This window comes from Microtus pennsylvanicus, chromosome 9, assembly GCF_037038515.1.
Source record: "Microtus pennsylvanicus isolate mMicPen1 chromosome 9, mMicPen1.hap1, whole genome shotgun sequence".
Taxonomy (NCBI): domain Eukaryota; kingdom Metazoa; phylum Chordata; class Mammalia; order Rodentia; family Cricetidae; genus Microtus; species Microtus pennsylvanicus.
Window position 1 is genome coordinate 18,598,975 of NC_134587.1, and position 27,962 is coordinate 18,626,936.

The following is a 27,962-nucleotide window of genomic DNA, read 5'->3' on the forward strand; positions in this document are numbered from 1 at the left end:
AATGGTATTCATTTAAAATGCTGTCTGCATTCTCCACCTCACAGATGTTCTAAACATCTGCATTGTAGTACCCCCAGCATAAGTCCATACTCTCCAGACATAGTGTAGAGGATACCTTAGCCTTAGGCAGTTATTTGAGGAAGCTTAACTCACTACATAAATGATTGCATTAAGACAAACAAAAGGGATCTTTTCAAGCAAGTACCAAAGTAATAAAAGAGCCATGGTTGAGTTTTATAATTTTAACCGGAGGATGTGATAATCAAAAGTAGTTTGGAATTCTGAGCAATGGGTTCAATTTAGAGATTATTAAAAACATACCCCTATCAAATTTACAGAAAGCTGTTCATGAAGCAGGACAAAATATACCCATTTTAATTTGTCAAAGATAAAAGGACATTTTTAAAAAAGCACATTTCTCATAAGTAGTATTTATTTTGTTTGTTCAATTAGTACTATCATAAGATTACAAGTGAACTTGATGTGTATATTTTAATTAAAGAAATAATCACAAATTGATTTTGTTATTTTTTTAATTGCACAGAGTTTAAACTACCTTGATAAATTCTACTTTCTTCCAGGGTAAATGCCTTTTCTGAAAAAAAAATATATAACTTGAATATGTATTTGTTACTTTCCTTTTTCTGAGTGCATGCCTAAAATAGGTTAATGAGCACAGTCCTTAAAAGACATTTTCAGTGGACCAAATCGAGACTCCCACAGCATTGATTTGCCCTGGATGTAATTTGAAATGTGTAAACTGCCACTCAAACTAGAAGTGCAATACCTAACATCTCATCATTTGGCAATCTTTTAGATAACAGCTGAATTAATGCACTGTTGTTGAACTGACGCATCTCATAACAGTACATATGTAACAAATTTTGTATGATACAAAACTTTACAGCAAGCTATTTGAATGTTTATTAAAAAATTCTCAAAATGACATGGAAACATGTTTACTGTATAAATAAAAGCACTTATACATCACGAGTGTCCATTCTTCAATAATTTATAACATCATACTGTGGCTTCATTTCCCTACAATGGCTTCAGATTCTGTACATTCAATGGTTCGGCTAACATTCTTTCAGGTTATCAAATATGTAGTCATGAAACACAATCAGAGGACAGTTTGTGTGGCGTATCCATTAGTCAGTCTTTATAAAACTGACCAAATATATTTGATAGCAAACTATAGGGAACCAGTGTCAAAACAATTAGGCATCGCTTCTTTACCCGAATCTTTTCAAGTAAAAGCATTTTTACATTTAAGAGGTTTGCTCGTTAAAAAACATGGCGTTTTCTTTAAAAATATTTAATTTGGTCACCAGTTAAACTAAAATTATATCTATTTGCATTTTTCTTCAGCTAGATATATATTCAGTTAAAATATATGACAATTTAGTGATTTATCAAATCTTCATTAATAAAGACAGGTGTCTTCCACATTAGAAACGAAATTAACTCTGACACCTTATACCAGAGGACTTAGTGCAAAGAGTTTGATGACTATTTGAAATCTCTATAGAAAATCTCACCAGAAATGCTGCTAACAGGGTCCACAAAGGAAAAAAAAATCAAAACACTTCTTGGTACACCCATACCTACACATTCACACACACACACACTCACACACACACACACACACACACACACACACACACACACACACACACACATTCATGCCATTAATCCAACACAGAATTCTTGAACAGTAGCGGATCACATGAATTTTTTTCTCATTTTATAAACTGTCGCCATCACCTAGGGGCAGCACGGGTTTAAAGAAGAAACAAGAATAAGTGCTGACACTTCACTAAAATGTGTCATCCTCCAAAACTGGTTGATTTTGAGAAAGAGGACATTTTAGGTTATCTATGCCACTGCTAAGAAAAGAGACAGATATCTTCATTTTCAAATTTTAAGGCAGGCACACGTCTGCACGTCTTGAACCTCCATACACAAAGTGGGCAAGACAGGAGGACGATGGGTTTGTGACCCATTGGGCCATCTAGAAAGATCCTGTCTCACAAAACAAAGCTAAGCAGAAACAAAGATGTTAAAAAAAAAGAAAAGAAAATAGGAAGACAGCAAAATATTTTGTAGAAAAATAAATGAAATAAAAAAGGTAAACAATACCTACTATTGTAGGCTGACAGACTCAAATTCAGATAGTGTTTGGAGCTACAGATTTCTTATTCATAGGCCAAGAACATGAGGTTATGTTCTCTGGTGGGGTAATCAAAGCCAAAGCCAGCAAATGTGCAGATGTCCCCTCTAAATGACTTACTTCCAGAAACAGCCACAGACGTGAACAAAATCAGAAGTACAACTTGTAGCCTTTAGATAACATGATTAAGTTTTATCTAGACTTTTGTTACTTGGCTTCATAGACAATCTGTCACATAACTACATTTCTATACACTATTATTGTTAAAAAACGAAGGCTCAGGTGCGCTGATATCAATCAACTACATATCATTAGCAACATTTCAAGATGGTGTGCATAATATCTGCAACACCGTAACTTTTCCAAAAAATAATATATCCCAAATAAAAACGTTATTGCATTGAACTGTGCTTTAAGGTAAATTAACAGGAAGGGGATGGAGCTTTAACAGGAAGGGTTACAAAAAAGTTCATCAAACTTCTAGTTTTAGGTAGTCCAGTCTGTTTCAGTGAAGCAGAAGGATTCTTCAGTATTCACCTTTTCAATGCTACGCTGTCAAATGGTCATAGTGCCCTGCAGAAACTAAGACACGAGGGGCGTTATCATAAGTCAACAACAGTGGTTTTGTTTTAAATGAACTGTATTCCATGAGAACATTTACTATAAGAAAATGAAACTGTTTAAAACTTATAATTCAAACACATATATATATATCGATAAAGTATTGTCTATCATATACCTTCCATTAAGAAATATAACAAATCCAGAACAAAACTTCTAAAGCACCAAAGCACACATGAAAACCACTAGCTTCAATTAGGAACAACTGGAAGTGGGTTCATGAGGAGTGTTTGAATTGAAAGAGGAGCAGCTTCATATTTTGTCACTAAAAATATTCTCTCTCTCTCTCTCTCTCTCAAGAAAAGATAACTCAAGTTAACAACTCTTCATGAAAATAATGCTATTGATTACTATTAAATTATTGGAAAAGTAACCTCCAAACATGTGTCATGCGATTTTTACAGTATACCAACAATAATAACCTTACATTTGCATTAGCGAGAAATGTGGGAAACAACGTAGCCAGCCAAGATATTATTTTCAGGGTTTGTGCTCTGGATCAATTACTGGTTTTCAACATTTTATTGCATCTATATATTTATCAATTGATTGTGTGCATGTGTGTGTATGTGTGTGTACACACTTGCATACATGTTCATGACCTCATGTCATGAAACATATATGGAACTCAGAGGACAGCTTTCATGAGAATGTTTTCTCTTTCCATCACATGTGTCCCGGGACTGGAACTCAGGATATAAGATTGGTGACAATCATCTACATGTTAAGCTACCTTGCTGGTCCCATCACTTAATGTCTTTTCAATAACTAACAACGAAGTACAAATGTTACAGTGTATTCAGAATACTTACATCCTCATACATGAAGTTCACAATCCCTTGTTGCAAGTGATCTCTTCGCCTAAAGAAATCTTTACACACAAAAATGATGTTTTAGGATTATAATTGAAAACCCACTAATTCCCAGTGCCTGGTACTAAGACTGCTCCTATCTTAAGTGTCTTAACATTCTAAGAACCGTAAATATATAAATTTTCTAAAATTCAGAGATTCCAATGTTTCTTTACTTATATTCATATTTTAAATCCTATTTAGATATTATAGTGAATAAAGAAGAGAAAACACTTATAAGTTGCTAAAAGGAACAAAGACACTATTTAAGAAAAATGGCCACATAAATTGAATCCACTTTTAAATGCTGAATACCTGTCAGGGCACGAAGTTTCACACAGCAGGCAACATAGTCATCAAAGAAAATTCTGCCATTCTTGCTGTAGCGTTTAACAATAGCAGCCAGTGTCTGGGGACTCAACCTATAACCTAAGGAAGAAGATTGGCACATTAAAAACTTCAACGTTAAATACCATGAAGTACCCAAAACACAGCTATTAATAAAATCATGAAAAAGAAATAACTTTCAAATTTCTTTCTACACAAAATATATTCTATTTATTTTTGGCAGGACTGAGGATTGACTATAAGTGCTTACACATGGGAAAGAGGCAAGAACTCTACCTCTGAAACAAAGCCCTCAAAAGCATATTTTTAAAACACATTAAATTAATATTAAAAATGCTAAGACAAGAGATTTCTTAATAATTCCACCAAGTGGTACAGAGCTGACACAATTCTAACTTTGTAACACAATCAATTCTGAAGAAAGAAAACAATTATCTCCTCTAGTATTTAAAATATATTTATTTTTATGCCAGGCAAAGGTGGCACACTCCTTTAGGAGGCAGAGGCAGGCAGATCTCTGAGTTTGGAGTTTGAGGCCAGCCTAGTCTAGAGAATGAGTTCCAAGACAGTCAGGGCTAAACAGAGAAACCCTTTCTTCAAAAAAAAAAAAAAAAATATATATATATATATATATATGAATGACACTAATCTAGATAAAGATAAAAATCAGTACCAGAAGGAAAAACTCCATCTGTAGTTATTGTAAAATACAACCCATAAGGCTTGGGGTCAGGGAACTTCCTTAGGTTGTATTCCCAACACACAAAACAAAATAAATCATGTATACAAAATAATATATGATTTCATATATGTAAGATACATATGCGAGATAATATATCTGTATGTACATACATCATACACATATATGTACACACACACACACACACATACATATCTCCCAGAAAACATACTTAAAGTAAGAGTCATACCAAAACACACAAGTCGACCACGTGAAAGTGAATTTAGGCATCCTTCTAGTGAGTTTATGATCTGGATGTGGTATAAATACAATTCCTAAAATTTTGCCATAACTTGAATAACTCTAAAGGTATTTGAAGGTGTTAAGTTGGAACAGTCTGGAAAAACTTAAATCTTTTATTACAGTTTGAGGGAATACACACAAGACAGCAATTGTTCGTAGGTCAGAAGGCAACTTGGCAGGAGTCAGCTCTCTCCTCCCACCACAAGGGCCCTGAGAATCAAATTCAGGCCATTCAGTTTGGCACTAGGTGCTTTTGCAGGCCTCAGAAAAATCTTTTCTTACACTTGGATACTTGGTTGACCCCTTTGAACCATTTTACTTTGGGGGAAAAAATACTACATTAATTTTTTTTTAAAATAACACTATAAAAGGTTGAATTGAATCGATTATTATTATGGATCTACAGCTAAACATATTTATATAGCCAGGATTTTCCCTAGATACAAAAACAAAATGCCTATTTATATAACTAACTTTAAAATCTTCCCTAGCGGCAGTGGCGGGGAAGAGACAGAAATCTTTAATAAAAAAAAATAAAATGAAATAAAAAATAAATAAAATAAAATCTTCCCTAGTTTGAGCTTTTTGGCATATAATTTAAACCCATGTGCCTTGAGCTTACATTTTAATTTTCAAAGGGATAATTTTTATGTATATACATTTTGTTTATAATTAACATACACAAAATTATAAGATAAGAAAATGAAGAAAACTAATTAAAGTTAGGCAAAACTTCATAAATTATGGCCTACACTTACAACTCAGGAGATGGAGGCAGAAGGAACTCAGTAAATTAGAGGTAGGCCTGGGCTACATAGTGAGTTCCAGATGAGGCTGAGTTATAGAGTGAGCAGAGTGATAATCTGCCTAAAAAATAAAGAGACAGAGAGAGAAAGGGAGGGAGGGAGGGAGGGAGAGAGAGAGAGAAATAGAGAGACAGGGGCAGATAAAAGAGGGAAAGTACCATTGCATTACATGCTAGCAAATTAAGTATATATATATGTATATATGTATGTATGTATGTATATATAACCACTCTTTGCAAGTGAACCAAGAACCTTAGCCTATAAGAAGTACAATAAAAATAGTTACACCTTTTAAACTAATCTGAAATGCATCTTGTGTGTTCTAAATTGCGTGAGAACAAAGAAGGAAAATGAAACAAATTATTCTTTCGGTTGAAAAGCTAGACTCTGATACAGAAATGTGTGGTTGACTGAGATAAGTCTTTCATGAATAATTAAAGAGTCCACCAAATTACAAACGAGTGGAATGCAGGTGGTGGATGCTAACATTAGGGATGATAATTAGATGCAAGGAATTAAGAATGAATGAAAGATTGACTTTGGAAGAAACCTCAGACAAATTTAAGGACTGGAGCTCAGAGACACTGTGCTGGTCACAAACATGTAAGACTGAGGTTCAGCCTTCAATATGACAATAAAGTGAAGAAATAACAACAATAATGATTGTATTAGTGTCTTGGATCAGAATTTACTTACAACTGTGAGCCCAAATTGAGGAACACACTAACAGGAAACTTAGTAAATTAAACAACTCAGATTCACAGTTTGTAAACTGAAAAGATCACTCAGTGGTTAAGAACACTTTCTGCTCTTGCAAGAGGAACTAGGTTCAGTTACGAGCATGCATATGATAGCTCACAACCTTCTGCAACTCCAGTTCCAGGGAATCTGACACCCTCTTCTGGGTTCCTAGAGCAATAGACACACACATGGTACATATACAGACTTGCAGGCAAACACTCAAGCTCATAAAATAAAATAAACACATCTTTTATAAATATAAAAAATTCATAACTTGATCAATGAGCAAAGATGATTCTCCTGGATTCTAAAGGACGCTCTTACCCATAAGAGTGATGGCTTGGCTCAGCTCATGGTGTTCTACGGTGCCACTCTGGTCTTGATCAATAGTCATGAAGTTCTGCTTCCAGGCATTCAGCGCTGCCCAAAGCTCCTTGAATTCATTGAATCCCATTTTTCCTGTATAATCTCTCTAACAGTTTTATTAACAAAAATAAGTTTTGGTAGCCGAGAGAATTTATCTGATCCTACACCCCAAATCACTAAAAAGGACATATTCTTGTATAGTTAGCTAGCAGAATCCGGTCTATGAATAGATTGCTGTGTGAAAATGTAATTATATAGACTTTAAGCAGGATCTTACAAAATACAGTTAGATCTAAAATAACTGACTTAAATGTTAAAAAAGCAATAACTATATTTATAATATAAAGATATTTTCTATCTTTATTCAAGGATACATCCAACATGGCAATCATAATTCTGCAGGTTTCCAGACTGAAGGCTGCAAAAGATATTCAGTATTAAAATATTATATTATTCTCAGTTTTATCTACAAAACATCAGGATAATCTTCAGTTTCAAAAAATTTTTAAAAATTGCAAACAATATAAAAATCACGATTTTATATTTATTTTAAATATAAAATATTTACATGCCAATGTAAATATTTATATTAAATATTTATTGGCTGTTAAACACTTAGAATAATAACAATAAAATACATTTTAAAATGACTGTCTCCAAACTACTGACACTAACTGAGGTCAGTAACCAGGTGAGCAGTTACGGAGTAGCGTAAAGTTAACATGATGAACACTTTACAGGCACTTGGCTTTGCCAGGAGTCTGGGCAGAAAGTTGGTTTCAGTCTTTAAACCACCAGAGACAGAGAGAGGGAGGTTGACCTGGATATCTGCTATGTACTCAGAAGCCAGAAGCTGTGCAGGGCTTAGAGAACAGGTAAGGGAATAACGCTAGAGGACGTCAGGAAGGCAAAGAAGGCCAAACAAAGAAATTCTTGAATATTACACTGTAAACCAATGAACTTCCCTGTGGTGATACAGCAGAAAAGAAAGTGGAACACTTCCTCAACCTGAACTCTGCTTTACAACAAAAGACTCAAGGTGACAAGAGATCAGGGTACAGGTGAATCAGGTGAAGGCTTAGTAAGAGGTCTGGTGGGGAAGCATGAGCCGCTGAGCTGAGACAGCTGTCTTCTCTTAAGAGGGAGAAAGGAAGACCACTACAAGCCACATGAGGAAAGGAGTTCTGGGGCTCGTGTCCGCCATTCCTCGGAGACACAATCTCTCTCACAGCAAACCCGCTGATCCTCTGGCTTCTAGTCTCTTTCCCCCATTTTCATTCCGTGATCTCCAGGCAAGTGATGAACGCAGAGAGCAGGAGCAGCATCCTTCCATGGGAAGAGCTTGTCAGTTGGTTGTACAGTACAAGAGGTCAGCCCTGAAAACATCCATACAAGCAACACCATCCAGACTGAGAAGGATTTGTTTATGAGTCTAAGAATATATATGTATATACATATATGTATGGACTGATATGAAAGAGCAAGGAGGAGTACATGGAAAGGCTTAAAAGGAGAAAATAGAAACAGGAAATTATGCAGTTATATCATAAATAAAAGGAGTAATTGAAAAGAATGGGGTTGCTAGAAACATTGACATTTCCATATTTATTTACAATGAAGACCCTAGAAAAAAACGTCAGTCTTTCCAACCTTTAATAGAGTTATATTCAAATAGTTGGGTTTATTTATCTAAAATAGGAATATGTTAGCAAAATTCAGGTAAGTTTATAGGATTCTTTTATCTCCTTGATATTAAATAGTGAAAAATGATTTAGATTCACTTTATTTTATATTGCTTGATAACATTTTGAAATCCTTAAAGCCAATTAAAGGAGATAAATTTCAAAATACCTAACGAAAAAGCATAAAATATTCTGCTAGGAACAAGAACTGATTTTCTTTAGCTGTTCTGGGTGGTGTCAGTGTTAGGGTTGTTGGTTATGGCGTGCTAAGAAAGACACTCATCAGGCCCTCAGTGAGGACTTGCTGGTCAGGAAGTGTGGGAGCATTCCTTTGTCACTGTTGTACAAAACACCCAAAGAATGGAGCAAGTGGTGGCTGGTCACGTTGTGTCTGCAGTCAGAAGCAAAGGGAAATCAATGCTTTCTCCTTTTCCTCCTTTCATTAGGACTCTAGCCCATGAGGTGTGTCATTCACACCCAGTGTGGGTCTTCCCAGAAATGTCCTAATACACTCATCAGGCTATGGGTCCAAGGTGACCCCAAACGCAGCCACGCTTGAGGTAAAGACTAGCCATTACAGTGGGTTACATGCTTTTACACAAACACGCCAAATGTACAGCAGTCCTAATTTTATAGATAAAGAAATGTGAGCCAAGAAAAAAAGTGGTTTTCTGAATTCATGAGTAAACTATTAAAAATTGAAGAAAATTACATGGAAAAAAATTATGTAGTATGCCATCTTTTTTTCAATTTGACTTGGTTCACATTCAGGAAGTGGGATAATCTAACCAGATTAAAACAAAAATTAAAAATTAAATCAACAACTAAGTATATCCTAATCTCAGGATAGGACTAGGTACTTAAAGAATAAATATTTTTATAAAGTAGAGAGACTGACTTTTTATCCAGAGAATGACACATTTTTCTTCCTCCTTACAACCCACTGGAGTGAACAGATTTTTTTTTTTTTTTTGGTTTGGTAAAGTCTTAAACCTTTAGAGGAAAAGGAAAAAACAGAAAAAAAAAATTTGCAAGTTAGAAAGTCAAGGGAAGTGGCTATTTAATGTTTGTGCATAAAGAGAAATGCTGAGAAACAACTTAGTTACCTTGGGAAAGATGCCAAATGTCTAAGAATTTGGCAGCTTCTGAACATGTGTGAGAAGGTGGAGCTAAAAAGAGAGCTGAGGGAAGGGCTATTTTAAGAGCTTGTGAAGACCCAGTCCCTCTCTGCTCTCTCTGGATGGCTGTCACACCTACCCTCTCACCCAGCGGGAGTTTCGCTTTCTGGAGAAGTTTCTAGGACACTAGGCACAATGGAATGAACTATACCGAACACGAGCTGATCAACTAAAAATTTGCATAGACTTGGGAACCCTGAAACAACAGAAAAGGCAGCCCAAAGGGAACAAAGGAAATCTCCCTTGACAGTGACACCTGAACCACACAGTCCAACTGCCCAGCTTCACCTTACAAAGCAGCCCACAGTCAACAAGTCCAGGACTTACTTATACTCCGCATTTCTGGGAGACATGAGCAACCAAGTGTCATCAGACACCCAAGAAATGACAAGGGAGACGACCAAATAAGCTGATGAATAAACATACTGCTGAGGAAGGAAAGGCCACGCAAGAACATAGTAATAGTTTCAGAGAGATAATAGAAAGCATACCATTTGTGAAAATGAACAGAGGCTCTTAGCGCTTACAAAACACACCACCAGCAATGAAAGGCACAGAAGGTTTATAAAAGAAGGCAGAGGGCATTTCATTAAAAAGGAGAACAGACGACTCAGCCCCAGGAAACACAACTGAAGAAAATTTCCCAGAACAAAAAAGTACAAGAGATTCCAGACTGAATACACCCACGCAGTTCCCCGTGCAAGACCACAAGGCATGACACTGTGAAATGTCAGAGCGGCAGGGACCTGTGAGGGACAGGATGATCCCTGAGCTTCAGGAAAGGAAAAACAAATCTCAGGAAGGTGAGAAAGAGATGGCAGCTGAGGCTAGAAATCCTTCTGAAAATGTGTGTTGATCTGTATGCTGTGATTACCGTTGGTTAATAAAGGAACTGCTTTGGGCCTATAGCAGAGCTATAGGGGAACTGGGAAAAAGAAGAGCAGAGTCAGAGAGAAGCCATGTAGCCCTGCCAGAGACGGACGCAAAAACTTTAGCTGGTAAACCAGAGCCACGTGGTGATACATAGATTAATAGAAGTGGGTTAAATTATTATGTAAGAGTTAGCCAATGGTTCAAGCAGTGGTTTAAATAATATAGGTCAAGCAGTGGTTTAAATAATATAGGTCAAGCAGTGGTTTAAATAATATGGTTTCTGTTGATTATTTCAGTTCTGGGCGGCCAGAACGAACAAGCAGCCCCCTCCAACAGTGTGCAAAAATGGCAAGAGAAACACAGGCAGGAGCTGGCAGGAGCATTTAAAGCTCCCAGTCCCTTTCCTGCCTCTGTGGTGGATGCTACCCATTGCTCTATGAAGAAATTTTTTTAAATTATTTGCGGGAATGGGCTATAATGGAGAACAGCCCTTGACAAGCAGACATTCAAATGACTGAGACAAAATGAAAGCATTTTCAGACACTTAAAGTCTCAAAAATTGGTTGTTATCTGTGTGCCTTTTCATTAAAAGCTACTTCACTCACAAGTGGCTTCTGGACATAAAGCGAAGAAAGAAAAACCAACCTACAGTCCACAAGCCCAGACAATTTAGCCAACAAAGAGGACTCTGAGAGAGACATACATGGATCTACATAGGAAGGAGAAAAAGATTAAGATCTCCTGGGTAAATTGGGAGCATGGGGGGGGGGTCACAGGAGAGGAGAGAAGGAAAGGGGGAGGAAGGGAGGGAGCAGAGAAAATGTATAGCTCAATAAAAACAATTTAAAAATTTCAGTTGCATAAGTATATAGAGTTTGTACATTAAAAAAAAAAGCCAGTTAATGCAATATGATATCTCAATGCAGTAACAGGTTGAGCTTAAAAACATTAGACAACAGAGAAAGACTAGAACCAGGAGATGGCGCTCTAGAGCGGAAGGAGCTGCAGAATGGCGGTGAAAGAATGAAACCCACCCACGAAACACAGAGCCTGTAAGAAAGCCCTGGGGCAACCAGAGGGATGCAATACCGAGCTGCCAGGTCCCAAGGAAACACCGATTTCCCAAAATCCAAAAGGCAGCGCATATGTCTAGAAATGACTGTCTGGGTTTAGCTGAAGCTGGTCTATAGAAGGATTTCTGACCCTTAGATAAAAACCAGCCATGCTTCAGGAACTTCTGAAACATGCTCCCATGGGCCAAACAGAGTTTCTTCCCTTGCCTCTTGTAGAAGGGACATAGTCCCGTGGTTGCCTATCAGAGCACCTACCCTGACTATTCACAACTACCTGCTGTAGCTTTCCGGTGCCCTTCTCGCCTCCCCAGGCCTCTCTCTTCCCAGATACCCATCAGTTCTCCATATAAGGACAAATTTTTTCCTTCTGCCCCCCCCCCAAATTCTAATATCTCCATTACCACCCCCAGGCTCCCAGCTCCCACCACCCCACCCCCTATTCTGTATTTTTTCTACTCTTTCTATTCCCTGCTATTCTTCCATCCCTCACAAACAGCCCAGGACCATGTTCAGTGTCTTTTTTTTTTTCCTCTCTGCTCTGGACTCTTCCAGATGCCTCTGGATATTTTCTCTCTCTTATCCACAATAAAAATCTCCTCCTAATGGAGCAGCCATTTCAGCAGTTTCTTTACTGGACCCCTCCATCCACTAACCGCTGAGAATTCTGGGAAAAACAAAAGGCTACACAAAAAAGAAACAAGACAAAGCTATAAGCAATGTGGAGACACTAGAGATAGGTAAGTGCTGACAACGGCCCCATATTATTATAATCTGTCAGCAGGGTAAATGATGCAAAGTCTTCACGTGGAGGGGTGGAGTGGTTTTAAGGTCGGAAGACAGTAAAATGCTCATTTTTCATCGCAGGACATCATGATTGATAATCACAAGGCTGCCACTGTATAGTAGTAAAATGAAGGTCTAGAAGGAAATTTTGAAAACAGCTACTTTCGACCATTTAAACGAAGTCTCTCCTGAGTAGTTAATGCCAGGAGTGTGCATGAACAGTTGTTTCTGTGATACCGTGTACAGAAGAACGATCTGATCCTTCAAACTTAGTATATCAATGTAGAGTTTATAATATTTATGATTTTAGGTGTGGGACTAAAATGCTGGGAATGGATTTCAATTTCCCCTGTGCGATGAGGAAGAGAAGACAAAACAATGCATGGTCTCACGTGCGTAAGTCCCACTGATTCCAGACTGGGTCAAGCATCTCTGAAGCTCCTCCGCATCCACCTCACCATCCTGCAAAAAAAATTAACACATCAATGTGGGTTTTAATGTATAGTGGTACCAAAGGACATCAAAAGCTTCACTGGATGCTGCTCTAAGGCCATTAAGAAATACTAATTTTCAAAATGGTATAAACCACAAAATTCACAAGGTAAATATTGCCAGCCAAGGCACACCACGGACGCTGTAACCTGGTGAACCTATTCCCTGCATCTTAGATACAAAATAACGCTCTTGTCTTCTCATGGTCAAAACAATGCAAAAATGCTTAGTTATTTTACTCATGGTTATCCTTGCCTGAGAGCATCTCGATGCTCCTTTCACAGCCCCATTGCTGTACCTGGAGGGTGCTTGCCAAATTAAAAATTCCATAATTATCCTTAAAACTATGGTTGAAGACAAACTGGCATATTTTTAAGAGTGAGGCTTCCTTAAAAAAAGTATTTCTCCAATAACATGGACATCAGAAGGTCTTTCTGTCACATTCCGCTCAGGTAAACACTACCAACAACTGTCTATCCTGAAGAAACCATTCCAAGCCAATATTATGTTTCAAGAAACATAAATTATGAATAGCTGCTTGATGCATTGCAAGCAGAAATAAGAAGTAAGAACTGAGGGGGTCCCTGCAGGTGTCAGGCAGAGAGGTAAACCCACAAAAAGATAAGAATAAAAATCTGGTGCAGATTAACTTTGTCAATCTGGATCATAGTTTGGGTAGTCCAATAACAGGTGGTTTATTCCCAATGTACTGAAGCCCAGAATAATTTGGTAATATATATCTCAGTGTAATACAATCCCTCTTGCACAAGGAAGCGTAATTACATAGAAACTCAGCTGAGCTGAGGGTACCTGTCATTTCATTTCTTCCAAGATGGGTTCTAGAGATAGGCTGCCTGCATTAACTTAAGGACCTAAGGGCCTGGCCTGGTCTTGATCATTTGGACTCTTAACTGCCTCTGGCTCTAGTTGTGGGAGCTTCAGGAAGCCTCTGGCTATAAGGGTCATTTAGATTACTAGCCACTCTGGTCTTGGTTGTAAGAGCTCTATATGGCCTAAACCAACAGGCTGTTAATCACTTTCAAATCTCAGCTTTCTGAATGGAAGAACAGGTTTTTCATCTTTCCCACTGGAAAAGACAATCCTGTGTGCATAGCATTTCTGATTTCTCTGGAGATCTGTGCGCTCAACAACCTTCTTGCTGTGCTCCCAACAAAAAGCCTCTATACCCAAATCTGACAGTTCTACAGTCAGGACAGGGCCTTGAAAGTCCAAACACCAGGTGTGGTCAACTACTGCACACCAAAGAATTTTTGTAGCCTTTTCCCCTCCTTTGGATTTTTAAAGGCTGTCCTCACACACACTGACAATAACAATTATAATTGTTTTTCTCTTTAACTCGTAAGTGGGAAAATACCATTCTTCCCACTAACAAATCAGCGTGCAATATTCAGGCAGCACAAGGACACACAGAATTCAGTGAACAGGAAACACAGCTTTAAAACCGTCCAGAAAAAAAATGTGAATATATGGAAAATTTTCCCCACTGTAATTAAAATCATAAGAAATACATCCTATGCAGTCGGATGTTTTCTGTCCCAGCACCATCCCCTCTTGCAACTTTCACACACAAGTACACCTACCCCCACAGAGGAGGTTATTAAATAGTAAATATGTAATACAATTACATATTGTTCATGCTTCTAAACAGAGAAGACAAACTTTGTAGGGCATGGAGTTACTTTAGTAGCAAACCTGGTTGAAAAAGAAACCTAGAAAAAAGTATTGTGAATTTCAGCTAAAGAACATAAAACGTGTGTGAGGGTCTTATCTGCTCGGTGGAGTGAACATTAAGAAACAGGTCTGATTAAATAAGCCTGAACTTAGTCTACCACACAGCACAGTGAAACTGTTCATTCTATGCACAATGGCCCCTGCTTTCTTCACTACTGCTCTGCATAGATATAGTGTGTACCAAAAGGAGTTTGTGCTTTAGAATTAGAAACATGTACCCTGCCTATGAAAAGCTACGGCTTCACCCATTGAAAACTCAGAAATCTTGTCTGTTAACTTCGTCAACACATTTGACATTTTATTTGCTGTTTTACTTCACTTTGAGATGGGGATCTTCTTCTTATGCTGCCCAGGCTAGGCTCAAATTCCTGAGCATACTGGTCATCCCAGGCCAGCCTGCTGGGCAGCTGGGACTGCAAGCAATCTCCTGCACCTTGATGACAACAGGAGCAGATGTAGATTCTTCATCTTACGAAGCTTTTGGAGAAATAGAAGAAAAGCCCTTTACGTACACAATCCTGTCTTTCAAATTTACATTTTTCCACCCAATTATCTCCTTAAAACATGCAAATTTAACCATGACAAATTAATCGGTCTATATTTTACTGTTTTACAAACGTAAAGTCATCAGACAGGCTGAACAGGCTCTGTACATGTAAGCAGAGTCAGCAAGGAAGTGAGGCAAATGAGAGAGAGCTGTGTGTAAGCACAGGGTCAGACCCTGTCTTAAAAGCTGAGAAAAATGAACTTTTGCTCATCACACTGTTCTTAAGCCACTTTAATTAAAAAAATTAAGGCTTCATTTGTTTTTATTACTAGTTTTAAAAAAAATGCTTTTAAGTTGTGCATTCAAGACAAATGACTTAAAAATACAGCAACAACTAAAGGTTACACCAGAAGGTTACATTAGGTGACCTTCTATGGCAACTAAGAAGTGTGTTAATGAGAGAAAGGGTGTATTTAATTCTCTTATGAAATACTTAAGCTAGATGCAAGTCTAGCTCTCTGAGTTCAAGACCACCAGGAATATATAGTGAGACCCTGTTTTAAAAAAAGTAAATTTAAAAAATAAAGCAATGACAATACAAGTTCATTGTTTCATAAAGGAAATCTAGGGCTGAGTGCAAGGTAATGTGGCGACTTAACTGTACCACCAACCTCTGCATTCCTCACATTCTCCACCCAAAAGTCTATCTCAAGTGTGTTGTGCCCAAGCCACAGATGGCCGCTCTACCTTCAAATCTCGTTTCCTTTCCAGGTAGGAATAATGAGCCAAAAATAGCCAAGGCTGTCTTCTAACAAGATCTTTAAAAAGTATTGTCATGTTTCAATTTTGTATTTTGTAATGGTGTGTGGAGCATACATGAATGTCAGAAGACAACTTTTGGAAGGGAGTCTGCCCTCTCTCCTCCCATGTGGGTCCCAGGGTTTGAACTCAGGTCATCAGGGACTTTTTGATCTTGCCAGTCCCCCAGCAACACTTTATTTGGAAAAGCATTCCAAAGAAATTCTATCCGCATGGCTGTTTTTATCTCACAGCAAATAGGTATTTTCTGTAGCCCTGAGTTTCCAGCTTCTAGTACAGACTAAAGGGAAGTTGTCCACGGGGCTTGAGTGGCCCATCACGGGTCACGTGTAGTAAATCAGTACAAAGCCTCTGTTCTTAGAAAAGCAATGGGACCTAAAGGGCACTCAAGTGAAGCACAGAATGTAAGATGCTGGTGGTGCTCTATGAAATGCTACCTACTTCAGTTCATTCTCCACTGCTATTAAAGACAGGATGGTTACAGACCGGAGCTAGCACCAAGGGAGAATTTCTCCTCGTCTTCAGTCCAACAAGCGGATTTTCAGGGCATGGTTCTCTTTCATATCGCTAATCCCTTCCGTCATCAACCCTCTCCTGGGAACAACTGCAATTTACAAGTCACCATCTGATAGCCTGCCCCAATTTAGACGTAGTTTTCTACTTGAGATTCTACCCTATAGTCTTGATGCACCATCCTATTATATTCTATAGACACAATCATAAATTCTTCACCCCAATAATAATTGAATATATGAACATACAGCAAAAAATGTTTGCCTGTCTAATATGCATTAAGACCGTGGGTTCACATACAACTCTCTCTCTCCATCCCTCCCTCTATCTCTTTCTCTCACTCCCTCTTCCCCTCTCTTCTACTGAATTGGAATATGAAATACCACTACTATCATCATTGTCTTAGTTAGGGGTACTATTACTATGTCTGTGATGAAACACCATGATGAGAGCAACTTAGAGAAAAAAATGGTTTATTTGGCTTACACTTCCATTTCACTGTTCATCATCAAAGGAACTCAGAACAAGAACTCAAACAAGGCAACAACCTGGAAGTACGGGCTGATGTATTGGCCATGGTGAGCACTGTGCTGCTTCCTGACTTCCTCTTCACTTCTTACACAACTTGCTTTCTTATAAAACCCAGACCCACCAGCCCAAGGATGGCACCACCCACCATAGGCATTCCTATCAATGAATGATGAAGAAAAAGCTTTCCAGCCAGATCTTATGGAGGCATTTGTGTTGTAGGAGGCTACTTGTTTGCTCCTGGCAATCTGGCAGCTCAGCCCCAAAATAACCACACAGAAATTGTATTAATTAAATTACTGTTTGGCCCATTAGCTCTAGCTTCTTATTGGCTAACTCTTACATATTAATTTAACCCATCTCCATTAATTTGTATATCACCGTGAGGCTGTTGGCTTACTGGATAAAGTTCCAGCATCTATCTCCAGCAGGGCTACATGGTTTCTCCATTACTCAGCCTCCTTTTTCCCAGCATTCAGTTTAGTTTTCCCCACCTAGCTCTACCCTGCCCTATCAACATGCCAAGGCAGATTCCTTACCCCAATGGTATTCACAGCATAGAGAGGGGAATCCCACACATTTGAAGTTCTTTCCTATCAAATAACTCTAGCTTGTGACAACCTGACATAAAACTAGCCACACAACTATCTTTGCCATATCCTGAATCCAAGAATTGGGCTTTAGATTTCTTTTATTTATTTTAAATGCTTATTTTTTTAGAAGAACCATACTATTAAATTATGTAGTCCTTTGCCATAACACAGTTCAGTCAGGAATGGACCTCGTGTAAGGTGGAGGCCCGTAACATGACAATGGAGCTGAAAGAGTACTATCACCTAGTATGTACTGTGTTTGCGGTGAATGTCTACCAGAGATGAATTGTTAAAGCCTTGGTCCCCAGGCAGATGGAAATAGAGAAGGTAGGACCTATAGTAAGGTCCTTGGTCACTTAAAGGTGAGTGTGGGCATTTGGTCTCATCCTCTGCTTACTTCTGCCTAATTTTCCAGAGCACAATACTATCATCAAGTAAGGCATACTTTGACTTTATAATTTTTAAGGTCTACTTAAACATACAAAATAAATTATTATAGTATGTTTCATATTGTAGCATTTATTCTCAATGCAAGTCTACCAGAAAACATTTGATTCATTTTTGGCAAAGGCCAAAAGAAGATAAAAGGAAAAATAAAAATTTGGGAATATGATATTTGAAAGAAACAGGCATCTCTTAATATTTTGCGTCTCCATTTAGAGATGTGTTTCTTTGAGCTCACGTATTTGCTGCATCCACAGCACATGGAAGAACGGTGGGTCTTATGACAAATCACCATACAAAGTAAGGTAGAAAATTTCTTTATGGCAATATGAAGACAAGACTAGGTTTCTATACTCTGCCTGACAGAATAGAAATTGTAACTTCTCTGTCTGACTAGGCCACAGATTTATGAGTCAGGAAACATGGATGGAAACAAAGACATGTATTTATACAATATAAAGGTGATCATAAATACATGCATGTATCCATACATAAAATACACTTGTGATTTATGCACAATCTATATAGGTCCATCTTTTAATATGCATAAAATCACAACTGTAAATTCTCTAATTCTAAATATTTATTCAGCTTCTCTTTCATACCACATGCAGTCAAAACCAATACAAGTAAGGTTAATACTGTGTGGATTACTTCAGTTCTGTGCCACAATACTACTTAAAAATACAAGAGGCTTTGCTTTCATTCCCAGTTTAAATGGACAGGGTCCATCATGGTCAGGAAGGTATGGTAACTTGGGCTGCATCTATGGAAGAGGAGGTTTTCATATGGCTTGTTATATCCTAACAAATCAGGAAGCAGAAAGCTTTGGCAGTAGACCTTTGGAGCCCCACTCCGGTGGCCCTATATCTACATCCCAGCAACCTTCAAAGCAGCACCATTAGCTGCAGACCAATTGTACAAACGCATGAGCCTGTGAGGGTACTCACGTTCAAATCGCAGCAGAGGCATACGTTTTTAATTTCACTTCAAATTCTACAGGAGGTTGTGTAAAAAAGTACTTACAAAGAACAAACTGTGTGACAGAAGTACATTAGCACTGAGAGCAGTAGCAACGCTTCCCAAAGACTGCAGTCACATACTGTTAGAGCAGCTTGGACGGAAGTCATCGGCCTGAATCGGCAGGCCAGAAACCCCTCTGCTGTCATAAGAAAGCCGGGTTGCGATACGTACTCAAATTTATTAGAAGCTAACAGCTAACAGTATAGCATGCCATTAAGAAAACATTTGCTTTCATTTTTTGTATTAAAAAATTGAAGAAGCCTCAACATGATAATTTTGATAATCTTTCTAGAAAACGTGCCATCAACTTAAACCATGCATCACCAAAAATGATATAACGGCATCTGTGAGGACACATGCAATTTCTCAGTTGGAATAGATGCAGGACAGTGGCACTGATCTCCGATCACATCCCTTGCCATACGTATGTTTTAACTGAGATACACGTTATTTACATTTAATGGAACTGATGCCAAAGTTGAAAATATTGTACCTGTGAGTAATACGATATGAACACACATCATTCACATGTGAAACTATCAAGAGCAAAGTCAATAAAGTTAAAAAACGAAGCAATTATGGCTACTCTCATCTTTGATCTCAAGAACGGTATTATTCTACCTGAGTTGAAGACATGAGCTTTCTAGACATTTTAATGATACACTAAGTAGGAGCAGTTGGCACATCTCTGAAACAGAAATCATTTATTGACTCATATTTGGTAAAAGATTTTTCACCTCACCTGTCCAGCAACAGCTGTGAAGAAAGACCACATAGAGTCATCAGCAGGGGGGTAGCTGTCAGAGTAGGCCACGTACCCCGGGTAGCCACCAGCGAACACATTGGGACCTGGCATCGGATGGCCCATTTGCAGCTGCATCCCAGGGATCTGACCGCCGAAGTTTCCAAACTGTTGAGGGAAAAAATGAGGATGGTAATAAAAAGCTGAGCTATAAAACTTAAGTTAAAAGAAATTATTTATTAGAAATCAACTAAAACCAAAGAAATCTAGTGGCCAAATTTTCCAAACATATCGTCACTAAAGTTTCAACTACAAGATGCTAGAAGGTCTTTATTAAAACAGCTCATCAGCACGTTACTCACGTAACAACAGTAAAAGAAGTCTAAACGATGTTTCATGCCTCTAATGTCTATAAGGGCTGTGCGTGTGAGCAGGTACCCACAGAAGACAGAAGAGAATGTTTGATCATCTGGAGCAGTAGTTATAAATTGCCTGACGTTGGTATGGGGAAATGAGCTTGGTCTTTGTATGAGTACTATGTGCTCTTAACCACTGAGCCGTCTTCCTATCCCCTATTCTCTAAGAACCTTTAGAACAGTGGTTCTCAACCTTAATGCTGTGTGACTCTTTAATACAGTTCCTCATGTTGTGGTGACCCCAACCATAAAATTATTCCATTGCTACCTCATAACTGTAACCTTGCTATTGTTGTGATTCATAATGTAAATGTCTATGTTCTATCTGTGTTTTCTGGTTGCCTTAAGCCACCGCCATGAAAGGGTGGTTTGACCCCCAAAGGAGACAGGACCCACAAGTTGAGAATCAAAGCTTTAAAAGAAGAATATGTATGACTTTAAGCAAAACTAAAAGCAAATATAAACAGAGTAAAACATAGGGTTTCACCTATAGTAAACTAAGAAATACATTTCTAGGTGTATGCTTAGTTGAAAATCAGATAAGTATAGCCAAACTATGACCTAAGCATGGGAAATCACAGGGCTGAAGCACTCTCCACTGTAAGAGATGTATTTTTTTTTCAAAAATGTATGGTGACCAGAAGAAAATAACACGATGATTCCAATCAAAGTCCTACTCCAAGCCAGCATGAAAATCTACCATACTGTGAGATATGGAAGTAGTTTGTTCTTTCTGCCTTTGAGGATCCGAAACTTCAAGAATTCCCGAAAGGCCAGGTACTCAAACTCAGTGTGACCACCGAAGCCATCCACGGCTGTGTGTCTTATTACGCCTATGGAGTCTCCCTTTTCACTTGGTACAGCTATGAATGCCTTAGGAAAGCACTTTACTTTGCATTTGTATGAGTTCAGAGAAGGAAGACACATCAGGGCTGTTTGTTATTCAATTTTGAACAAACTGTCTTGCCCTGCATCTTTGCAGCACAAGCAGAGACTGCCAGATGGCAGAGAGAGGAAAAAATTACAAGAATGAGGAGGAACAGAGGCTCACTTTGGAACCTGCTATAGAATGTTCAGGCACCTCTGGGCTGCGGTAAAATCTAAGGCATGAAGGACGTGCCAGGACTGTAGGGAATGCACTTGGGAAGGGGGATCATGAAGCCCTGAGCCCCAGCTCTACTTACCAGGTGGAATGAATCATCAGAATTGGCCACAGTGCTTTTAGACCCAACAAATAACAGATGGGTGTGGCTTCGAACTCATTAGTCCCTTATGTCAACACTTTTAAAAATTAACTTATTTTGATTTTATGTCTATGCGTGTTTTTGCCTGCATGTATGCAGGTTCTACATATGCCGTGCCTAAAGAGGCCAGAAGAGGGCACTGGATCCTTTGGAACTGGAGTTACAGACAGTTGTAAACTGCCTTGTAGGTGCTGGGAATCAAATCTTAATCCCTCTGAAAGAGCGGCCACTGCTCTTAACCTGGGAGCCATTCTCTCCCGCCCTCCCAACACTGGCAAATAAACCAAGTTCATGTAGTATTTGTCTAAGCCTGAGTCACCATGTGTGATAGATAGCTTAGGCAAAGAAAACCACTCTACAGAGAGAGACCCCAAGTACAATCCACCAACGAAAGAGAAAAAGAGGGGAAAAAAACCTTTAGAGGTTTTGGGGAAGAAAGGAAAGAAAAAAAAAACTTAAAAGCAAAGGGAGATGCCAGAGGTGGCAAGGAATGTTCCAGTGCTGTCCAATCGGGTGTAAATTTTCCAGTCGACAATACCATCAAATAACCGAATCCAGAACGTAGGACTGGGGGAAAAAATCCAGTCATTAAGGAGCTTATTAATGGCAGGAGGAAACTCGTGCTTGAACTTATTCAAGAGGCCTATACATATGCCGCCACCATCAATCAAAGAGTTGAGTCAATTGACAGAATTTATTCATACACGAACAAATACAGACTCTCCCAGCAGGGAAGGGATGTTTAGCAAATCTCTACACTGGCTCTCCGTGGAAGTTCACTGATGAGTTTGCCTGATTCTTGGTAACTTGGAGAATGTTTGCGGATGCTTGGTTTACAGCATAAGAAACTGAGGGGAATTCTCTCAACAGTGTCTAAGTCAAACTCGCTCAACACACTATATCTTTGTGGAAAGGATATCAAAAACCTGCCTGAACTCATCCATCTAGTACTCAAGAGAACAACATCCTAGACTAACTGTTGGAATTGGCAAGCGCTGTAACCCCGTCATGCTGCATGTATCATAATCAACATGAACACTTTCCAAAGGAGACTGGAAACTATATCCAGATAACCAACCTCCCCTTGCAGCACAAAGAACTAGCAGACCTCTCACACACAACAGAAAAGCTGACCTATTTAAACCCTCTTGGCCTGAGATACAATAGATCGTCGGGAATACCCAGATCATCCATCAGTCAAATGTCATAAATAAGAGGATTTAAAATTAGAAAACAGTAACTTCTACACTACACCCTAGAGTCTTTTATGCAGTCTCGTAAAATTGAATAGCTGGACCTTAGCTAGAAATCACTTCCAATTATATCCCGTGGATAGTCCATCTCAGTTTTCCACAGTTCATTCCCTCAACATGAAACACAATCAAATCAACAAGATCTTATTTTGGAATTCTCTCCAGAGCTAAAGTGTAAATTAATTGAGCTGATTATGAACGACAATCAGCTGGCAGCACTTCTTTTAGATTTGGAACTTAGGCCAGTACGTTAGAACAGACTTTAGGCACTAGCTAGCTTACCAAGGTTCCAGTGGATGTGTCTGGATTGGGTTTTTTTGTTGTTGTTGTTGTTCTTTTTGGTTTTTTGTTTGTTTGGTTTTTTTGTTTCTTTTTGAGGTTCTACTATGATTAAATAGTCTTGCAAGGACGCTGCCTCACAATCTTGGAAACCTTAGGAAGTTAAGAGAATTGGATCTAGAGAACAAATTGGAATCCTTGCACAACAAAACTGTTTATCTCAAAAAAAAATTTTAAAAAAGTTTTTGCCAAAAAAATGAACAAACAACAACAACAACAACAAAAACAATGGACCACTCTTCCCAGCAGCACTGGACACCTTACCAATCTCTAACATCTTGTCCTTAGAAAGGACCTGCTTATCTTCCTGAAGAAATTGGTATCCCAGAGAAGCTGGAACTGTGTTTGAACAGCAACCCAAACCTGCACAGCCTTATCTTTGAGCTGGTTCTCTGCAGCAAGCTTTCAATCCTAAGTACCATTATCACTTAGTCACCTTCCACCACAAATTGTTGCTGGAGGACCTTCCTTCATTCTTAAACATGCGGGTCCATATTAAGCCATGGTCTGATACAAACTGCTGGCCCCACACACGGTTCAAAAACAGACTCTGATTAATGTTTCTATTTGTGCAGGCATTTATACATGGCAGATTTATAAAGACTGTATTAGTTGTTTCTGTAAATAGAGGAATCATAGCCATTTATATATTTCTTAACTATTAGAAAAAGGCTTATACAATTTTTCTTGGCTACATTTTGATGGACATTTTCCTGTTGTACAATTTGATATTCCAGTTTGTTTAAAATGTTGCCAGAAAATTATAAAGTTATTAAATTCAAGGGACAAAGAAGTATAGTTAGATACGTTTTTCTTTGAAAAACAGGTCAACATTTTTATTGCAACTATTCATATACACATTCCCTTATCAACTGTCAGATCTTTATAATAGAATAAGTGGAATCTTTCCTTATTTTGAAATCTGAAATTTACATTTTACATAGAATTTACAGTTGGAGTAAATGTCTGAATTTTTCCATGTTTTGATTTTCTGTTTAATCAGTCGGAGCTAGAGTTTATATTTTCTGTTAAATATTCTGCGGCAGTTAGTTTAAATATTAAAAAAATACTTGCTTCTTGAAACAATTGGCAAACTGAAAACATACACTCAAAAATGGAAAATTCCAGTAATTTTATTTAAGGGATGGATTGTGAAACAAGATTTCTGAAATGAGTCTTTGAGTGAAAGGCATTGAAATCTTTCCTGGTATAAGTATATTTTAACTTTGGGGGAGTGGAAACTTTCAGGGAAGAGGACATTTTTGTTTTTCTTTCCTGGAAGTTGGAGATCCACAAAAATTTAACTGGGAAAATTGGCAAATAAATTAATTAGAGTAAACACACATTCTATACATGTATCTATGAGTGTGTGAGTGTGTGTGTGTGTGTGTGTGTGTGTGTGTGTGTGTGTGTGTGTGTGTGATAAACCACAGTGGGTAACTTTAAAAACTTCTCCCTTGTAGAATCAGATGGATGCCTTTCTTTAACGACTGCAGTATATGTATGTCTCAAAGTTAGGTAACCGTGTACTATGGTTTTATATATTGACCAGCCTTGTGCTGCTTTCTCTTCTAGAGTTTCTGCTCCTGAACTACGTATATCTTTCCGCAAACGTGGGGCACCCAGACTCAAATAGTTCAGTTTGGCACCATTACGTTTTGTTTATCAAGACAGGGTTTCTTTGTGTAGCCCTGGCTGTCCTGGTGTTCACTCTGTGGACTAGGCTGGGCTCAAACTCACAGAGAGACCCATCTGCATGTGCCTCCCGAGTACTGGGATTAAAGGCGCGTGCCACCACCACCCAGCTAGTACCATTATTTTATTATCATCTTCCTTTTGTGGGTAGACAGTCATGCAGTTAGGAAAAGAGACAGACGCATTGTACAGATGCCACGGGTAGTTCCATGGAAACTATGTAAGATGTGCACATACTCTTTGATACAATTTTATTTTTCCTTCTGCTTTTAAGACTAGCAAAAGTGTAAATGTGTGCCTCCTCGTGCAGTACTCTTACTTTTGGTAGTGTTGGTTTAGGTCACTTTAATTATTGAGGAAACCCACAGAGCAACTACATCCTAGATGTCACCGTAAAATACATTTCTCATATAATGAATGATTATTACACATAATCAAACAATTCTGTCTGCTTGTTTTGTACCTCTGCCCCATTTTGTTGGGCACTGTATTTTAAACAGCTTCTAAAAATTAAAACCATAATGTCAAGATAAAAATTTGGTCCTTTGTTTTTCCTGGCACTCAGCCTCAGGGCTGGGTTTGAGGTAAAATCTGGGTTTATAATTGACAAATTTATAAGAATCAACTAAGAAATGAATGGCAGGTGAAGACAAATACAGGGCTTGAATGTGCTATAAAAATATTACAGGCGTTCCACAGATTTTATCAAGTCATATTCTTTCTTCTGTAGTTCATCAGTTAAAAATATTGTTTAAAAAGTGAATTTGTTTATTATAGAACTTCTACATAGTTCTTCATAGAGCTTATGCATATACGTGTTTTTAAAATAAATTTCATATCCAAGTGTACTTACATATTAAGACTATAGAACTTTAGAGGTAGTAGTCTAGTATCTTTTCTGAAAAAAAAAATTTGAATCCCCTACATGTCTATGTATTTAATGCTTAAAATTTACAAAAAATACAGATGTTCCTCTCATACTCATAATACCATAGGCATGTAACTAAAGTTTATTTTGTTTTCTTTCCTATGACCAAAATGAGTATCAAAATTCCTTTGGGTCATGTTATAATTTTATTAGTATGGAAATACAAAATATGACAAAAATATGATAAAAAACTATGCAACTTGACGATTCTTATTTTATTTTGGCCTTGGGACTTTCAGTAGGACAAGTTTCTGTGCTGTGCTTCAGGATAGGCTGAAACCCTTTACAGCCACAGCCTCAAATTCTCACCAGCTCTGCCTTGGACTCCAAGTGCTAGAAGGACGTGGTGAGCTACCAGACTCAGCTGGTTCTAGCTGGGTTTGATACTAATTTATACAAAGTCTCTCTCAGGCAGTTCAGAACAGGCTCTGAACAGGGGTGACCTTGGAGTCCTGGTACTCCTATCCCCACCTCCGAAGTGCAGGGATTTCAGGTCAGGCTACCAGGCCCAGTTTATGTAGTCTGGAAATCCAACCCAGGGCCTTGAGCATGCCAGGAAAGCATGCCAACAACTGTGCTACATCCTCGGCTATGTTTGATAAATAATCACTAAACAAAGGAAAATTCATTAGAAATCCATCCCCTAACGTCATGAATTGCGTACTTTATTAGATAAAGATGTACAATCTAGCAGAGAACATTTTCTTCTTTTAATTTTATGGACATTGGTGTTTGGCCTGCATGTACGTTTGTACGAAGTGTCAGATGCCCCGAACAGGAGTTACATACAGACAGTTGTGAGCTGCCATGTGGATGCAGAAAACTGAACTCAGATCCTCTGGAAGAGCAGCCAGTGCTCTTAACCAGTGAGCCATCTCTCCAGTCCCGAACATTTTCTATTTTGTTAAATCAAACAAGTATGAAGGTGTGGACTGAAAAATATTACCTTAAAGATATTCTCAGTACATTTAAAGAACTAACAGGGAATACGTATTGAAAAGTTCATGGAATTCAAGCAAATCAGTTTTGGTAATGTGTGTGTTGAAGCTGAGGGCTTAGAACTAATACTTACTTTTAAAAATAATCATCACTCTCAGGGGGAGAAATTGTCTGAGGACCCATAATCCCATGCCAACGTCAACTCCTATTTAGCTGTAACAAAACATTAACTTCTCTTTTTTAGGGAAAAACAAATAGGAATAGTCATAGAAAATATGCTTTCTTCTGTACTACTGCAGGGACCACTGCACAGCCCCATTTGATAGCGGGCCTTACTCTGCAGGTCACTGATGGGCGGAGTCAAAGTTTGGCTTCCTTCAAAAGAGCTACTCACGAGCTGCAATAGCTACACGTAGGTCTCAGAGGTACTGAGCATAAAGCTACGTGAGAGGAAATAACCCGACCCCCTCCAAAAGCAAGCCTGGAAAATCAGATGATGCTTGTTGCTACAGCAAAGTTTAAGAAGCACTGAGAAAGTACGTCTCAATTTAGTCACCAGCAACTTAAAAAGCAAGACGTGGTTATAAAAAGCAATTATAAAAAACTCAACCCGGGATGAGAATCGCTAGAAAAACTGCCTGGGTTGGGGGTAAATCACAAAAGGTCACTGGAACAAGACGTGGTATTTGGTCCCTCCGTTCTGAAAACAAAATTTACAAATCACAGACACTTCGCGTCACAGGCTGTACAAGGACGATCCCGATGCTCTGGATCAGACTCCAGCTCGCGGTTCTCCCAGGGGCGCAGGGCACCGCCCAGCCCCAGCTTCTCAGCACCACGCAGAGTCCCGGCGTCGCCTGGTACCAGACAGCGGGCACTGTCCGGCCCTGAGGGTGACCTCCGCACCGCGACGCGGCCCGCAGGGTCGCCACGGCTCGCGAGGACTTACCGCTCCTCCGTACCCCGGGTAGGCCATGGCCAGCCGATCAAGAGTCACGAGTCTCCGGTAAGTCAACGTCAGCGCTGCTGCGAGGAAGGCCACAGGTGTGCGACAGGTGCCGGAGGTCTGGACGCTGTGTCGCGCGCCTCGGCTCCCGGGAGCCGGCTCCGCCTCTGGAGCCCCGCCCCTGAACTCGACCCCGCCCCTGCCGGAGTCAAGCCCCGCCCACCTCGTCTGTGATTGGTTGCGGTCTGTCTCATGGATTACGGTTTATCTCTCTAACTGGCTCTTACAAGTTCTTACCAGAAACCTCCTTCACAATCAATTTCCCCGTCTGT

At 38.8% G+C, this 27,962-nt stretch overlaps 1 protein-coding gene and 1 pseudogene across 1 annotated transcript; one reads left to right on the forward strand and one right to left on the reverse strand.

Moving 5' to 3' along the window:
- Positions 1-426: 426 nt before the first annotated feature.
- Gca (grancalcin) lies at positions 427-27,801 on the reverse strand. Its single transcript, XM_075985033.1, has 8 exons — positions 27,634-27,801; positions 19,871-20,038; positions 12,870-12,939; positions 7,263-7,306; positions 6,847-6,994; positions 3,961-4,074; positions 3,607-3,665; positions 427-2,755 (listed from the first exon to the last, which is right to left on the reverse strand). The coding sequence occupies exons 1-8, from the start codon at positions 27,658-27,660 to the stop codon at positions 2,729-2,731; spliced, it is 657 nt and encodes a 218-aa protein (XP_075841148.1). The 5' UTR covers positions 27,661-27,801; the 3' UTR covers positions 427-2,728.
- On the forward strand, positions 20,260-23,621 carry LOC142856678 (uncharacterized; annotated as a pseudogene).
- Positions 27,802-27,962: the final 161 nt, after the last annotated feature.

Coding starts and splice junctions, on each gene's coding strand:
- Gca (XM_075985033.1), bottom strand. CDS start 27,660: ATGGCCTACCCGGGGTACGGAGGAGCG. Junction 20,039..27,633: donor ACCCGGGGTACGGAGGAGCG/GTAAGTCCTCGC, acceptor TTCCCTCAACAG/TTTGGAAACTTCGGCGGTCA. Junction 2,756..3,606: donor TGAACTTCATGTATGAGGAT/GTAAGTATTCTG, acceptor CTCGTGTCTTAG/TTTCTGCAGGGCACTATGAC.